We start from the raw sequence: 18,056 nt of genomic DNA on the forward strand, positions 1-18,056 counted from the left end.
TCTTCACACTCTATCCATTTCTTGATGTAGAGGGCCACCACTCCACCACTCCTGCCTCACCTGTCCCTTTTGTTACAAATGTTGTGAACTTTGCAAGGGAACATATCAGTTGTTATGTATGTATTGCCATGTTGTTCTTCAGAATACCCTACTCAATTAGAATAGCATAGTTTAGGCAGATGAACTGTAATTATTTTATTTTCTATAGGTGCATGCTGCAAACAGTTTACAGATTTTCTCTTATGGATAGTTGTTCTTCTGGTCTTTCATCATGTCCTCAGTGGGAATGTCTACGTCGGTGATTTGATTTAGAGCAGTATTACTGTTTTGATGCAAATTCTACAGGCACACGTTGTCACCTTTTGTTTATGCCAGTTTGGTTTTCAGAGTAGTTTTTGTATGTGCAAACTAGATTTTTTTGATTAAATTGAGTCAGAACACATTCTCCCCGATTCTCCATATGTGTCTACAGGAGACGTTAAGGTCTAAATCACTATATGGGCTGTATTCTCATGATATGCTGAACTATTTTTTCCTTTTGTAAACTTTGAACCACATATGTAGTGAATATATTTCGCCTATAGGATTAAACTAGTCCAAAGTAGAATGTCCAACTCTCATTCAAAGATATGTTAGGAGTCTCACTATCAGTGCTTCACTCTGATGACCAACTCCTATGGCTCCAAATTACTTGCTAATGTGGACACAGCCAGGAAGCACTTGTCATTACTTGCTTCTGCTAGTCCAAACAGAATAATTTGAACTAGCACTTTTTCCAGTCATTATTTTGTTATAGTGTAGTGAACTGAGCAGGTAATTTCCTTAAAGAAAGAATTAATGCCTTTTTTTAGGTAAGAAATCCTAGGGAGGAATACATTAAGTAAATCTGATGTTTAGAGCTTTCTCTAGTGGCAGCAAATTATGTCTGCAGTATGTTGTGTGATATCTGTTACTGAAGAATGTATAAAATAAGGAAAAACTTTCTCTCTAAAGGAAGTTTTTAAAAGCACTTGTAATACAGTACGGTTTTAATTCAAGAACATGATGGATGACAAATGGAAAATACTTCAATTGTTAAATGAATGTTTATTATTAACATGTCTCCTCTTTCTTCATGAATGCACTCAGTTTTGCTTTTATAATTTTTTTAAATGTACCATGTGGGGCTTTTCATAGCTAAAAAAGTTGCTTGTATGTGTTTATGAACCCACTAAACTTAAACATTTATTTGGAAAAATAATGTGGATACATTTTGCTTTCTTCAGGCTCAAGAATGTTAAAATAGAAATGCTTTCTTGAATTCCCTCTCCTGGCTCAAGTAACTAGGTGGTCCCAAGTTACCAGAAGTAAAACTTATAAATCTACATTTGCCAGCACTGACTGTAGTTGAAAAAATGTCTAGCTGGCAAAGTGAAATTCCCCCCAGTGATTTTTGCAAATGACTAGAAAGTTAACCTTTTGCCAACTGTTCCTTCTGTGCATAGAGGTTATTAAAAAGAATCCAGGCATTTATAACGAGGGCTTTTAAGACTGAAACACCTTGGCATGACCTTTTTGTCTCCTTTTGTTTATTCAGGCTTGGCCTCTGTGGCTGGAATGTGTGAGCCTGAAAGGAGCTGCAGCATTAATGAAGACATTGGCCTAGGTTCAGCTTTTACCATTGCACACGAGATTGGTCACAAGTGAGTGAGTTTAAAAAAGAAAAAAAAACACCACATTTTAATGTATTACCTTTTCAATATTAGTTTAATAACCATTCTATGATTCTATGATTATTTTTCCTGCATGGCTGTACCATCTCTATTCTGGTGCTCTGTGTTTCTGTATATAGCATTCATGAATGGGAGGACATTTTATTTAGTATATATTTCCAAGGGCTTTAACTTTAGTACTGAAGACTCATTGTTTACCCTTTGATTTCAGATTCCAGTTTAATCATTCCTTTTGAGATTTGGCTCACAACCTTCGTACTCTGTTTCATATGTTAAAATATTTGGCTTTGAAAATCCCCTCCCCTCTTTCTTTATGAAACAAAAGCAGTTAAAAGGTAATTTTTTTGCTTTTTGTTATTTTGTCTTACATATAATTCCAACTATTTTAATTAAAATATTGATTCTGTTTTCAATATTCATACACTTATAGTCATCTTTTACTCAAGCATGAAACAGATAAAACAGTCATAGCATCACTTGTTACATTTTAAGCACTAGCATATCATTTTAAAGAGCATGATGTTATGAGACTGATAAAATCTGAGTAGAGTTTGGTCTGGAAATATTTCAGGTCTTCCTTCAAAAGACAGCATTGTTAGTATGTTGTGATGACTCTAAAAATACTAGGCACCTTCTATTATCAAGAAGTTTCCTTCTTTGTTTACATGGGTTGACCAACACTGAGTTATGGATGACATGTTTTTCCAATTATTAGCTTATGCAACTGCTAAAAGTTCCAATGCAGACTGAAATGGAAGCTATCAATCTGCTGAACAAAAGTAGCAGTTGGAAGTAAACACTTATTTCCAGCCCACCTATCATGTAAGATAATAATTTGGCAAGTATGATCTCATTTATATTATGTATGAAAAAAACACTGTAGTTGCACTGTTCTAGAATACAGAAGCAATCGTATAAGATTAAAAAAAAATTAAAACACATGTAATTCTCATCATCTTCATTTCCTTCCTTCTTTACTTGCATGAGTTAAAAAAGATAGAATAAAGGAAAATATATTTCCGCTGTTGAGGAAAGAGCTCCTCCAAATCACTCATAGATCTGGAATTCTTGTTAATAACATCTCTTATAGTAATATGTGACCTTGCTGTGAATTTAAGTCACATGTTTAACAAAAAAACCCTACGATACCACATCTTCATTCTATGTATGTGTTGTGGTTTTGTTTAGTGAGAGGAGGCCTAAGGTGGTAGCTGCTGTAGGAAACTGCTAGAAGTCGCTCCCCTTTGCCTTTTTCCCTTAATGGTAACTTTAAGGATTTCTCCCTGTCCTTATCTCAAACCTCGAGCCTTTTTTCTTATATTATCTCTCCCTATTCTCTTGGAGGGTGGGGGGGAGTGAGAGAGAGATTGCGTAGTCTGATCCGGATCGGGGCTGAACTACGACAGTATGTCATACAACTACATCTTTTATGCAGATTATTTCACAGATACATGAAAATAATTTAAATATATACAGCTATTTTATCATGTGACGCTGGCATGATCACAATAGTTGATTTGAAAAGCTTAGACTTCAATTAGAATTGGAGAAAAACAATATTGCCAGTGTATATCCTGTGAACACAGGATTATTATTTTTTTTACCATCTGTGTTTTCTTCAATCCATTTCTTTTGGCTTCTTATAAGTAAGATCCTTTAAAAATCTGAAACCTCAGCTGTTTGAGGCTTTCACTTCCTCCTGTATCTTGCATGACATGTCAAATTCTGTTTTGAAATAAAAGTATAAATCATATTCATTAGATTGTATGCGATGCACAGTGATTAAAGAAAGTTGCACTGCAAGCATGGTCTTAAATGAACATACTATGTAGATAAAGCTGAAGGAAGAAGAAGGAAGGAGGGGATGTTTGGAGTTATGGTGTTTGTTTTCCCAAACAACCATAATGCATGATGGAGCCCTGCTTTCCTGGGGATGGTTGAACATCTGCATGCCAATGGGAAGTAGTGAATGAATTCCTTGTTTTGCTTTGTTTGTGTGCATGGCTTTTGCTTTACTTATAAAACAGTCTTTAACTCAACCCATGAGTTTTCTCACTTTTACCCTTCTAATTCTCTCCCTCATGTCATTGTGGCAGGGAGTGAGTGAGCAGCTGTGTGGTGCTTAGTTGCCAGCTGGGGTTAAACCACAACAATACCTTCAGTAAAAGGCCCAGGATAGTGTTTCAAGTGGTGGCATGTGGTACAGAATATGTCTCTAGCCATCCAGTGGTTGCTTCCACCATTGTAAGCACATGGTTCTTACCTTGGTGGGTTTATGGGAGCGTGATGTAATCAATCTGCCAGGCCTCTCCATATTTATACTTCAGCCGTCGTCCTCCATACCACAGAGGCTTTAACAGCTTGGCTTGCTTAATTGTGGTGCATGTTCCACATTCATGGATAACCTGTGCAATAGTGTCCATGGTCAAGTACCCTCCTCAATCACAAGCCCATTTGTATGTTGCATCTCTTCCTTGATGGCCTGAGGTGTCATGAGCCCACCCAGCTAAAAATAGTTCACCCCTATGTTGCCAGTCTAGGTCCACTTGGGAAACTTTAATCTTAGCAGCTTGATCCACCTGCTGGTTGGCTGGTTGTTTTGATGATCTTCAGTGGCTCCACTCTTGGGTACGTGAGCATCTACATGAAGTACTTTTACAACCAGACTCTCTAATCGGGCATAATATCTTGCTACAATGCAGCAGCCCAGATGGGCTTGCCTCTGCGCTGCCAGTTGCTCTGTTTCCATTGCTTTAACCACCCCCGTAGAGCGTTTGCCACCATCCATGAGTCAGTGTAGAGACAGAGTACAGGCTATTTTTCCCTTTCAGCAATGTCTAAAGGCAGCTGGATGGCTTTCACCTCTGCAAACTGACTCGATTCACCTTGGCCTTCAGTGGCTTCTGCCACTCATCGTGTAGGACTCCACACAGCAGCTTTCCACTTCCGGTGTTTTCCTACAATACCACAGGACCAATCGGTGAAGAGGGCATATCGCTTCTCATTTTCTGGTAAATTATTATACAATGCGGGCTCTTCAGCACAAGTCCTCTGGTGGCATTCCAAAATCTTTGCCTTCTGACCAATCTGATTACTTCTAAGTTTTCTGGGCGATTGGGGTTTCCCGTTTGAGCCTGCTGTGTGCACAGTGCAACCCATTTACTCCACATAGCATCAGTTGCATGATGTGCAGAGGGATATTCCCTTTAAATATCCAGCCCAGCACTGGCAGTCGGGGTGCCAGGATGAGCTGTGCTTCTGTACCAACCACTTCTGAAGCAGCTCAAACTCCTTCATATGCTGCCAGTATTTCTTTTTCAGTTGGAATATAATGGCCTCGGATCCTCTATATCCCTGGCTACAAAACCCTAGGGGTCGACCACAGGTTTCCCCTGATGTTCTCTGCCAAAGACTCCAGGTAGGGCCATTCTCCCTGGCTGAGGTGTAGAGGAAGTTTTTCACACCTTCTCCTGTCCAGACTGGCCCAAGGGCTACTGCATGAACAATCTCCTGTTTAATTTGTTCAAAGGCTTGTCATTGTTCAGGGCCCCATTTAAAATCGTTCTTCTTTTGGGGTCACTTCATAGAGAGGGCTTACAATCATACTCTAATTTGGAATATGCATTCTCTAAAAGCCGACAACGCCTAAGAAAGCATGTGTTTCCTTTTTGTTAGTTGGTGGAGCCATAGCTGTTATTTTGTTGACCACATCCATTGGAATGTGATGATGTCCATCTTGCCATTTTACTCCTAAAAACTGGATCTCTTGTGCAGGCCCCTTGACTTTGCTTTGTTTTATGGCAAAACCGGCTTTGAGAAGGATTTGGATTACTCTCCCCTTTCTCAAACACTTCTGCTGCTGTGTTGCCCCATACAATGATGTCATCAATGTATTGCAGGTGTTCTGGAGCTCCACCCTTTTCCACTACAGACTGGCTCAGCCCATGGCAAATGGTGGGGCTGTGTTTCCACCCCTGGGGCAGTCAATTCCAGGTGTACTAGACACCCCTCCAAGTGAAAGCAAACTGTGGCCTGCATTCTGCTGCCAAAGGGATGGAGAAGAACGCATTGGCGATGTCAATGGTGGCATACCACTTGGCTGCCTTTGACTCCAGTTCATACTGAAGTCCTAGCATGTCTGGCATGGCAGCACTCAGTAGTAGCGTAACCTCATTCAGGCCATGATAGTCCACTGTTAGTCTCCACTCTCTACTAGATTTTCTCACTGGCCATATGGGACTGTTAAAGGGTGAGCAAGTTTTTATGATCACTCCTTAGCTCTCCAGTTGATGAATCAGCTTGAGGATGAGGATTATGGAGTCTCGGTTGGTACAATATTGCCGCTGGTGCACCATGGTGGTAGCGATTGGTACCTGTTGTTCTTCAACCTTCAGCATCCCCACAACAGAAGGGTCCTTTGAGAGCTTGGGAAAGGTAGACAGTTGTTTATTTTCCTCCATCTCCACAGTGGCTATACCAAAAGCTCACCGGTGCAGTTTTGAGTCTTTGAAATACCCGCTCCTCAGGTAATCTATACCAGGAATGCATGGAGCATCTGGGCCAGTCACTATGTGGTGCTTTTGCCACTCATTCCCAGTCAAACTCATTTCGACTTCCAATACAGTCAGCTGTTGGGATCCTCCTGTCACTCCAGAATTACAAATAGGTTCTGCCCCGTTATAGCTTGATGGTATTAGGGTACACTGTGCACCAGTGTCTACTAGAGCCTTATACTTCTGTGGGTCTGATGTGCCAGGCCATTTAATCCATACAGTCCAATTAACTCTGTTGTCCCTCTCCTCCGCCTGGCTGGAGGCAGGGCCCCTCTAGTCCTGTTTATAATATTTTCTAGTCACCTTTTGTGAATACGAATCAGAAGCCCCTTCCATAGGATCAGAGGTGAGGTCAGCCATTCTACGCTGTCTGGGGAACTGCCCACTGGAGACTGGAGCAGCAGTTTTCCTGGGAGAACCTCCCTTTGCAATTGTTTTACCTCTCAACTCACGTACCCATGCCTCTACGGCTGAGGTAGGCTTTCCATCCCACTTCCTCATATCCTCTCCTTGGTCACGCAAGGTAAACCACAGGTCACCTTGCTGCTTGTACTGTCTCCCTTAAGGAGGAGGAGGACGAGGTCTTCTTCTAATAGCTGAGATATTGGTCCGTGCAGATGGGGAGTAAGACCTATCCTCTTCAAGTTTCTGAAACCCCTTGGATAGTTTTTTTCTCTCTCCATGGTGGTCCACTTGCTTGGGTGGCATACAATATCTTCCTTAAAGAAATACCTGTCCCTCACACCTGACAGGAGTTGTCTCCAGAGGCTGCAGGCTGCTGACTCTCTTCCAATCGCCCTGTCAATGGTGGCTTCCCTAGACAGGGATTCCAGCTGCCTGGCTTCCCTGCCTTCTAATTCCAGGCTACTGGCCCCACTGTCCCAGCATCAGAGCAACCAGGTGACAAGTTGCTCACCTTGATGATGGCTGAAATCTTTTTGCATATCTCTTAGCTCACTCAGGGATAGGGATCGTGTGACTACCTCCCCTTCTGCCTCTCCCTGTTCTTGAGATGTCCCTGGTTCATCATCGTCTTTCACTATGCGAACTGGTTTTTTTGGTGTATTTCTTCTGTACAGGGGCAACTGATACTGGCGTGAGTTGGTTTTTTGTTTTTTTCTTTGGTACTGCTTGCCAAGGTTTGAGTAGCCACAGTGCCTGGCGTGGAGGTTGAAGCAATTGCGGTGCCCGTAGCAGGGGCTGGGGTAGCTGTGGTGCCTGTCGTGGGGGCTGAAGTGACTGCAGCATCTGCAGCAGGAGTTGGAGTAGCTACAGTGTCTGTTGCCAGGGTTGGAGTATCTGTAGTGCCCGCTGCTGGCGTTGTGGCAGCCGCAGTGTTCTTAAATAGTTGTTTACACTTAATCAATATTGAGATCAAGATCTGAGATAGCTGCAAGAAAGCTGTCAACATGAAGATAGTGGTTGGGGTATCCCCAAGGGTATTCAAAATTCTGAAAAGCTGTTGTAACTAGCTTAGCTAAGTAGGGGAAGCTGTAAACAGACTTTCCCCCCCACGGCCTGGCTTCCCAAACCAAGACAAGAGGTATAATTCCAAACAGCACCCACGAGATGGCTCCCGAAATAGCCGGGTGGAGCTGCCAGTGTCTCCTTACTCTGCACACTGCCCGCCACCTTTGAATACAAGTACAAAACTGGTCCTGTTACCAGTGATCTCACCAAACCAGCCAGTGCCACATAGCACAGCAGAACAATACATTTAATCTGACACACAGAATTGATAAACTGTGCATAAACAGAGACAAACAGCATATACGGCAAGTAGGGTGCTGCCCAATACAGCTCTAAAAACGACTCCGAGAGCAAATAAAACAACATTGTGGCCAGCAATGACCAAACCGACATACTGAATGCTTGTAACAAATCTGTTATCAACACACTGTGTTCAAACCTGTCCTTATCTCAACCCTTTGGGACTGACCAGGGGCTCAAATCCTGGATCCTCAGATTAAAGTCTGATGATCTCCCGACTGGTCTAGCCGGGCCTCTTCGAGCCCCATGTTGGGTGCCAAAAAGACTCCTGTGGTTTAGCCCTGGTCACCACACGGTTTAGCACTCACCCTCCCCCTCCCCAGTGGGATGGGGGAGAGAATTGGGAAGAAAGGAAAACTTGTGGGTTGAGATGAAGACAGTTTACTAGAATAGCAAAGGAAAACTACAATAATAACAGAATATAAGGATACTAAAATATACAAAATGAACAATGTACATTTTCTCACCACTCGATGTCCCAATGACTGATACAGCCCGTCCCGAGCAGCGATCATGGAAACAAAACCGAGGGGCAAGCAAAGGAGCGAAAAGGGAGCCAGCAAGGTAGAGGGAACGATGCCAGCAAACGAGAGAGATGGATGACAGGAAGGCAGATACCTGCCCTGGCCATCCCCCACTTATGTACTGAGCATGACGTTTGTGGCATGGAATACTCTCTTTGGCCAGTTTGGGTCAATTATTCTGTCTTTCTTTCTCCCAGCTTCCTGCATCTGCACATTAGTGAGACTTGGAAAGCAGGACAGTGTCCTTGGTCTCATTCACAACAACTGGTATCATCAGGGTAATTTATCAACATTCTTCACACATGAAATCCAAAACATGTCAGCTACTGAGAGGAAAAGTTAACTCCATCCCTGCTGAAACCAGGACAGCTTATAAATTTTTTGCTATCCACTCATCACCCCTCATTCACAGATAATGCGACTGCCTCTGAGTAAATCAAGCAAGTTGCTACTTTCTCACGACATTCTGCTTCTTTGAGTGGATATTATTCATTAATGTACTAGAAGATACTTGCATATGTGAGTAAAATAATAGTTTAAAAAGCATTGTAACCTTTTTTCTTTGGCTGTGCCACAGTGATTGCTTTTCTCTTCAAATGTACATGGGAAATAGCAAATTGGCTTAATTTTCAAATGAAAAATAGAACCATTAATTTACATGTATGTACTGAATATATAACATACACTAAAAAACACTCAAATTAGAATGCTAGGATTGCATTTTTAGAGACTGTGTTTTTATTAATTATATAGTTGCTGTGGAATACTGATTTTGTTAAAAAAATGTTCAATTGAGGAATAAAATTCTCTTTTAATCACAAGAGAACAGTAATGGGAATACATATATTCTGGTAGATTCTTCACAATTTCTCAGAAATTTGATTTGTAAGATTCTTTGATTGGAAATATGGCTCAACTTGTTATTTGTTTCTAGTAATTCATTAAATTATGAAGTGATGAGAAATCATTAGATCATCCAATCTGACTTTCTGTATATTGCAATGTATTAAATTTAACTCATTTACTCTTATATTGATTCAAATAACTTGCATTTGATTGAAGAATAGCATCCAGAAAAGCACTTAATCTGTGTGTGAGTGTGATTATTATGGTCAGTTACACTTTCTGTTAAATATTTATAAGGAATTTTTAAAATATGTTTTTGACTTCCGTTCCTTACTGCTTGTAAGTTTTTATTATAGTTTTGATATTTGTATAATCCAGTTTTGGTGTGGATAAGCTGTGTGCTGTTGAGACTCATAACTACCTGTTTTCATTGAAGACTGCCATACACCGTGATTTAACTCTGTGTTTCTTTATTGAGGGCATAACGAATGGTGTTAGACTTACAGTTTTATGATTGTTTCTCTCTATGCATGGTTCTGAGAACAACCTTTTATTACTCTTAGTACTTCCGTGAATCAGATAAAATTCTGAGTGAGCCTTTCAGACTTCAGAATAGCGTATTTAGAAATTTGATTTATGGTGCTTGACTTTCAGGATGCTGCAGTGTCCTGGTTCTGGCTAGGATAGAGTTAACTGTTACCTGAGCTGGGAGAGGAACTGGAGCTGGTGGCCACTATGACTGGGGCACCCAGCTGGGATAGTTTACTAATTAGCCAATAGCTGGGGTAGTTTACCCAAATGAGCCCAAGGACTATTCCATCCCATGTGACATCATGCTCAGAATATAAGTGAGGAGGGTGGTAAAAGGAATTTTCTGATATTATATTTGTTTTCCATGTCTGTTTTGTTATCTTCTGTTATTTTTCTTAAATTTATTTTTTATTTCGTCTCAACCTATGAGTTTTGTTGTCTTTTGTTTACCAATCGTTCTCTATGTTCCACAAGAGGATGGTGGGGAGTGAGTGAGAGACTGCAGGGCTAAACTAAGGCAGTTACTTTTGTGCCCAATGTGAGGCACAAATGGATGAGACAACCACAGATCTGACTTGAGTAGCTTGAAAAATAACTTGCTATGCGTGCTTACTGTATCAATTTAGTTGCTGGACGTGATGTTGCAATGGTTGGTTGTGTTATCTACGCTCTTATATGTGCTATTTGTTCCTGGTGGTGCTGTTTATCACCTCAGGGAAAATGATGAGTATTACCATTTTGTTAAACTATGCATTATCAATTTGTGATACGGTAACATCAATGGCCTTAAAAATAAATTGTTATCTATATGCAGATGACTTCCCCCACTCTTTTATATCCAGCGTAGTTACAACAGTTTTTGAGAACTTTGAATATCCGGGGGATATTCAAGCCAGGGTGATGTTATTGCTATGTCTCTTGAATATCTTGATTAGGGTTACAAAGCCACTCTTTAGGAATATCCTCCAGATATCTGCCCTGAGATGGGATAGTCATGTGTGGCATGGTATGTGGGAGAATATGGGTGGGTATCTGGAGAACTTTTCACCTCCCATGGGTTGGAATTTTAGTCCTGAACAACTCAAGTACCCTGATGAAGTGACAGAATATTTGAAGAAAAAAATGCTGTGGCTTCTCTAAAGAAGCACGACTTGCTGCAGTGTGCTGGGCCCTGGCTAGGATCTACCAAACACTGCTTAACGTTATGCAGCACCCTCAAGGGAAAGAGAGGGGAAAACAGACTGACCAGCACTGTAGCTACTCAAACCCCAGCAACAGGCACTGCAGCTGAGTCAGAGAATGAGGCTCTGCTGGTATCAGTTGCCCCTGTACACAAGAAGAAAACTTGGAAGCGGAAGTCAGCTCATTTAGTAAGTGAAGAAGCAGCTTCTCCTAAGAGGGAACAGGAGGAAGAAGCATACTGCCTTGTCAGCAAGGAGGCAGACTACTCTGAAGCAGGGCCATCACGAGGACAGGAGGAGGAAAAGGAAGAATTACCTGCTTCACACCAAGGAAGAGCTCAGCAGAAGGGCTCCTCTTTCTCAGAGGAAGAAATAATAAATGAGACTGTAAGCACCCAATCTCTATCCCTGAGCGAGCTGTGAGACCTGCGAAAAGATTTCAGCCGTCGTCCAGGTGAGCACATTGTCAGCTGGCTGCTCTGGTGCTGGGATAATGGGGCCAGTAGCCTGGAATTAGAGGGCAGAGAAGCTAGGCAGCTGGGATCCCTTTCTACGGAATGGGCATTGACAAAGTGTTCTGATTTTGTTTAGTGAGGGGGAGGCCTAAGGTGGTAGCTTCTGTAGGAAACTGCTAGAAGTCGCTCCCCTTTGTTAAGCGTCTTGGCTGGGTCTAGGGGGGACCCACTGCCGGCCAAGGCCGAGCCAATTGGTAGCAGAATGTTTCATGATAATGCCTCTGCAATAACGTATTTAAGAAAGGGAAAATGAGAGGGGAAAAAAAAAAGAAGAGATGATGTGAAGAAGCTGAGCGGGGGCAGCCCATGGAGGACCCCACGCCAGAGCAGGTGGAGGCCTGAAGGAGGCTGTGGCCTGTGGAGGGCCCGCTGTCGCAGCCATTCTGGAGGGCCTACACCCCGTGGAAGAAATGACCCACACCGGAGCAGTTTAACAAAGGACTGTGGCCCGTGGGAGGGACCCCACAATGGAGCAGGGGAGGAATGTGAGGAGTTCTTCCCCTGACTATGAAGCAGCGACATACAACAACGTGTGATGAACTGCTCATAACCCCCATTCCCTCTTTTCACTGTGCTGCTCGTGGCAGGGGGAAGGTAGTAGAGATAATGTTAAGCTTGGGAAGAGGGAGGGGAGGGGGGAGGCTATCTTGTTCTCTGTCTCATTGTCCTGCTTTGATTTTAGAAATAAATGAATAGTTTTCCCCAAGTCGAGTCTGTTTTGCCTGTGACGGTAAATCAAGTGGAGAGTGGAGGTTAACAGTGTACTAGCGTGGCCAGAATGAGGTTTACCTCATCACTGTGGGCTGTCATGCCAGACATGCTAGGACTTCAGTATGAACTGGAGTCAAAGGCAGCCAAGTGGTATGCCACCACTGGTATTGTCAATGCGTTCTTCTCCATCCCTTTGGCACCAGAATCAGGGCACAGTTTGCTTTCACTTGGAGGGGCATCCAGTACACCTGGAATCGACTGCCCCAGGGGTGGAAACACAGCCCCACCATTTGCCATGGGCTGAGCCAGTCTGTAGTGGAAAAGGGTGAAGCACCGAAACACCTGCAATACATTGATGACATCATTGTATGGGGCAACACAGCATCAGGAGTTTTTGAGAAAGGGGAGAAAATAATCCAAATCCTTCTGAGAGCTGGTTTTGCCATAAAACAAAGCAAAGTCAAGGGGCCTGCACAAGAGATCCAGTTTTGAGGAGTAAAATGGCAAGATGGACATTGTCATATTCTGATGGAATCAAGTGACCTGAAAGAGGAATGATTTTTAAATGGGCCCCTGAACAACAGCAACCCTTTGAGCAAGTTAAACAGGAAATTGTTCATGCGGTAGCCCTTGGGCCGGGCTGGATAGGATGAGATGTTAAAAATGTGTTCTACGGTGCCATCAGGGAGAATGGCCCTACCTGGAGTCTTTGGCAGAGAACATCAGGGGAGACTCGAGGTTGACCCCTTGGGTTTTGGAGCCAGGGATATAGACGATCTGAGCACAGCTCCTCCTGGCTCCTTGACTGCCAGTGCTGGGCAGGGTGTTCAAAGGAAGAGTCCCCTCTACACTTTATATAGCTGATACAGCTATGTGCAGTAAGTGGGTTGCACTGATCACACAGAAGGCTCAAATAGGAAACCCCAGTTGCCCAGGGATATGGGAAGTGATCATAGACTGGCCAGAAGGCAAAGATTTTGGAATGCTACCAGAGGAAGAGGTGATGCGTGCTGAAGCGGCCCCACCATAAAACAACCTCCCAGAAAATGAGAAGCAGTATGCCCTATTCACTAATGGATCCTGTCGTACTGTAGGAAAACATCCAAAGTGGAAAGCTGCTGTGTGGAGTCATACATGACAAGTCGCAGAAGCCACTGAAGGCCAAGGTGAATTGAGTCAGTTTGCAGAGGTGAAAGCCATCCTTCTGGCTTTAGACATCACTAAAAGGGAAAAATGGCCAATACTTTGTCTCTACACTGATTCATGGATAGTGGGAAATGGCCTATGGGTGTGGTTAAAACAGTGGAAGCAGAGCAACTGGCAGCGTAGAGGCAAGCCCATCTTGGCTGTCACGTTGTGGCAAGATATTCCTGCCTGGTTAGAGAAGCTGGTTGTGTAAGTATGTCACATAGATGCCCATGTACCCAAGAGTTGAGTCACTGAAGAACATTGAAACAACCAGCAAGTGGATCAGGCTGCTAGAATTGAAGTGGCTTGGGTGGATCTGGACTGGCAGCATAAGGGTGAATTATTTTTAGTTGGGGGTGGGGAAGGTGGTAGAGATAATGTTAAGCCTGGGAAGAGGGAGGGGTGGGGGGAGGTTATCTTGTTCCCTGTCTCATTATCCTGCTTTGGTTTTAGAAATAAATGAATAGTTTTCCCCAAGTCGAGTCTGTTTTGCCCGTGACGGTAACTTTAAGGATTTCTCCCTGTCCTTATCTCAAACCTCGATCTGTTTTTCTTATATCATCTCCCCCTATTCTCTCGGAGGGTGGGGGGAGTGAGAGAGAGACTGTGTAGTCTGGCCCCGACTGGGACTGAACTATGATGACAGGTTATCCATGAATGTGGAACATGAGCTACAATCAAGCAAGCCAAGTTGTTAAAGACTCTTTGGTATCGTGGATGATGGCTGAAATACAAATATGGGGAGGCCTGGCAGATTGATTACATCACACTCCCACAAACTCGTCAAGGCAAGCGTTATGTGCTTGCAGTGGTGGAAGCAACTACCAGATGGCTGGAAACATATCTTGTGCCCCATGTCACTGCCCAGAACACTATCCTGGGCCTTGAGAAGTGAGTCTTATGGTGACATGGCACCCCAGAAATAATTGAGTCAGACAACGGGAGCCATTTCCAAAACAACCTCATAGATACTTGGGCCAAAGAGCATGGCATTGAGTGGGTATATCACATCCCCTATCATGCACCAGCCTCTGGAAAGATTGAAAGGTACAATGGACTGCTGAAAACTACACTGAAAGCAATGGGTGGTGGAACCTTCAAAACTTGGGATAAACATTTAGCAAAAGCCACTTGGCTAGTCAACACTCGGGGGTCCACCAATCGAGCTGGCCCTGCCCAATCTGAACTTTTACATACTGTAGAAGGGGATAAAGTCCCTGTGGTGCATGTAAGGAATATACTGGGGAAGACAGTCTGGGTCATTTCTCCCTTGGGCAAAGGCAAACCCATCTGTGGGTTTGCTTTTACTCAAGGACCTGGGTGTACTTGGTGGGTAATGCAGGAGGATGGGGAAGTCTACGACATGCAGAAATACTTTAGATTTCTAGTCAGCAAAAATCAAACAGTGATTTCTCATGGCAGGTTTGAGAATTGAATGTATATCCCGTGCATTGTCAGACAAAGTTTGACTGTCTCTCCTTAGTGATGAAAGGAACTATTTTCTAGCCTGAATATGCTCTTATGCTTAGACAAGTGTAAGACTTAAAATCCAGTCCCATTTTGTGTTTCTCTACCAGCTGAGTTAGGGGGTATTCTGCTTTGTGCTTTTTCATTTGAATGCCTTTTGAGTTGCCTAACTTGCCCAATGTATGCTATGCAGGACAGTTAGTTGAATTAAAATGGAAGTCCAGGTTGCATTTAAAGGGATATGTCTCTAAAAGCAAGTGAGTTAGTGTTGTTTAGTGAGGGAGGAGGCTATGGTGACAGCTTCTGGAAGAAGCTGCTAGAAGTTTCCAGTTTGTCCAGCGGACTCAGCCGGGCCTAGGGCGGACCCACCACTGGCCAGGGCCAAGCCAATTGGTGCAGAATGTTCCCTGATAATGTTTCTGCGATAACATATTTAAGAAGGGGAAAAATAATAAAAAAGATGATGTTGTGAAGAACCAGAAGTGGGGGGCAGAGAGGGGGAGGCGTGAGCCTTGTGGGCCTTGAGGCCCTCACCCTCTGGCCTCTCGCCAGGTGGCCATCTGGGCCTGATTCGGCCTAGCCTGGCTGCAGGAAGTGAAGAGAGGAGATGTGAAGAGAACCTGAGAGGTGCCTGCCTGAGCTGATTGGGAAGAATTTCTTGTGAGAGGAATGGCTGCAGACACCAAGGTCAGTGAAGAAAGAGGAGGAGGAATAATGCTACTCCTGGCCAGAATTCCCCTGCAGCCTGTGGTGCAGCCCATAGTGAAGCAGGCTGTCCCCCTGCAGCCCATGGAGGCCCACAGAGGAGCAGAGATCCACCTGCAGCCTGTGGAGGACCCCACGTTGGAGCAGGTGGATGCCTGAAGGAGGCTGTGGCCCATGGAGGGCCCACGCTGGGACAGCCTGTTGCTGAGGGACTGCACCCCATGGGAAAAATGACCCATGCTGGAGCAGTTCACAAAGGACTGCAGCCCGTGGGTGGGACCCCATGCTGGAGCAGGGGAAGAATGTGAGGAGTCCTTCCCCTGAGGGGGAAGGAGTGGCGTAAAGCAACAAGTGATGAACTGACCATAACCCCCATTCCCTATTCCCCATGTGCCACTCAGAGGAAGGGGGAAGGAGGTAGAGAGAATGGAAATGAAGTTCAGCCTGGGAAGAGGGAGGGGTTGGGGGAAGCTTTGTTTTTTTTTTCTTTTTCTCATTATCTTGCTTTGGTCTTTATAATAATAAATGAATAGTTTTCCCCAGGTCGAGTCTGTTTTGCCTGTAACAGTAACTTTAAGGATCTCTCCCTGTCCTTATCTCAAACCTTGAGCCTTTTTTCTTATATTATCTCTCCCTATTCCCTCATAGGGTGAGGGGACTGAGTGAGAGACTGCATAGTTTGGTCCCGAGCGGGGCAAAGCTACGATAGAAAGACATTGTGCTACTCATTGTTGCAGTCCTATTGAGTGAGGTGAGATCTGGAAACTAAATAGCTAAGTGAAAAATAATAAGTAAGATAAGAGGAGTGGGAATTGAAATGTCAAAACATGAGCATAGTGGACTAGTCTTAGAACAGAGAATTGCCCATAAAACTGAGTAAGGAAAGAATTTACCAGTGACATAAATCTATAGAGGGCCATATGGAGGGAGCAGGGAGAAACAGCTCATGGCTAAGGTAACTTCTGAAAAGTCAGAGTTGTCTTGATTTATAGAAGATGTAATGAATTGAAATTCAGACGAGTTTGACAGTTGTATCTTGATTAAAAGCAGGTGTACAAAATAGGAAATACGTTGTAGTCTAATGAACTAAATTGTCTACTTAATCAAAGACAGAATAAGAAAATGGAGTTTTAAAAAAAAGTGCGTACTATTATAAAGGTCTTTTTTTTTTTTTGCATATTCTCTTCCAGTGCTTCATTTATGTCAGGCCAGTCAGATACATGTTGTTGATTGTTTAGGAATAACAGTAATACTTTAATTAAAAGATTCTTTAATACATACAATTATAGTCTTTTCAAATAGATTTTTTTTCTGTTAGTTAACTTTTAGTTTTGATTTGATGATGATGTTGGCCATCTATAGCTCCAAGGGTGTCTTTCAGTAGCACAGGATTTCTAGTGCATAAGGATTCTTTTGCCATATTTTGTTTTCTGGAGTCATATAATCTTTGCTGAAAATTAATTTGTTGCCTGGAAATCTCTGTTGGCCAAGTGCCACCTAGAGGTTTCTTACTGCATTTTCTGCTGATTTTTAGTCTTCTCTCTGAAGTTCCATGACAAAGGAGAGCCCTAATAGAAAGTCTCTAATCACCCTGTGAGTGTATATATAGAGGGAGCATACAAACAGCATGGCCCTGGGAATTGCAAAACCCACGCTCTGCTTTAACTCTCATTAGCTACTGTGTGCCTATACTGTTACGGCATCATTGCTTACTCCCTTTTTGTCCCTGTTTGCTAATCCAAGCTTCAGTGCCACAATGGTTATTCCTTATCCAGGTACAATACCTAAATAAGGACTGAGTGCTCTGTATTTATCTTGCAAGAATATTGTTAAATTTTCTTTAAAAGCTTTAGGAAATAAGCAAAATGCTTTTAAAAGTCTGTGGAAAAAAAAAGTTACATAGTTGTGCAGTATTCTGAGATCTGAATAAACTAAACAGAACTTAACTGATCCTAATTCTCCAGTTAGACTTCTCAGTACTAAGTATGTTCTTTTAGGATCGAGCATGATTTCTGTAAAAGTCACATTAAGTTTTAAGAGATGTCTGATGCTGCAGAAGAATAATGGATGGTTTCTCTCCTCCTCTTTTGGGCAGTTTTGGTATGAATCATGATGGAATTGGAAATTCCTGTGGGACCAAAGGTCATGAAGCAGCAAAGCTAATGGCAGCTCATATTACAGCAAACACCAACCCTTTCTCTTGGTCAGCCTGCAGTCGGGATTACATCACCAGTTTTTTAGAGTAAGTAATCTCAAGAAAAATAATGAGTTGTTAGAAAAACTAACACATTTCAGAATAAACAGTAGAGACAGTGACCTGTTCTGATGGTTTACATTTTTAGAATGAACAGGC

At 42.9% G+C, this 18,056-nt stretch overlaps 1 protein-coding gene across 1 annotated transcript in view; it reads left to right on the top strand.

The window, feature by feature from the left end:
* LOC147596814 (A disintegrin and metalloproteinase with thrombospondin motifs 6-like) overlaps nucleotides 1-18,056 on the top strand; it is a 217,315-nt gene that overhangs the window by 82,384 nt on the left and 116,875 nt on the right. The window contains exons 8-9 of the mRNA XM_086769521.1: nucleotides 1,577-1,682; nucleotides 17,799-17,945. Coding sequence (XP_086625647.1) covers nucleotides 1,577-1,682; nucleotides 17,799-17,945 — 253 coding nt within the window. The remainder of the gene's footprint in view (nucleotides 1-1,576; nucleotides 1,683-17,798; nucleotides 17,946-18,056) is intronic.

The sequence above is a fragment of the Chlamydotis macqueenii genome, chromosome W (genome assembly GCF_036417535.1).
Source record: "Chlamydotis macqueenii isolate bChlMac1 chromosome W, bChlMac1.mat, whole genome shotgun sequence".
NCBI lineage: Eukaryota > Metazoa > Chordata > Aves > Otidiformes > Otididae > Chlamydotis > Chlamydotis macqueenii.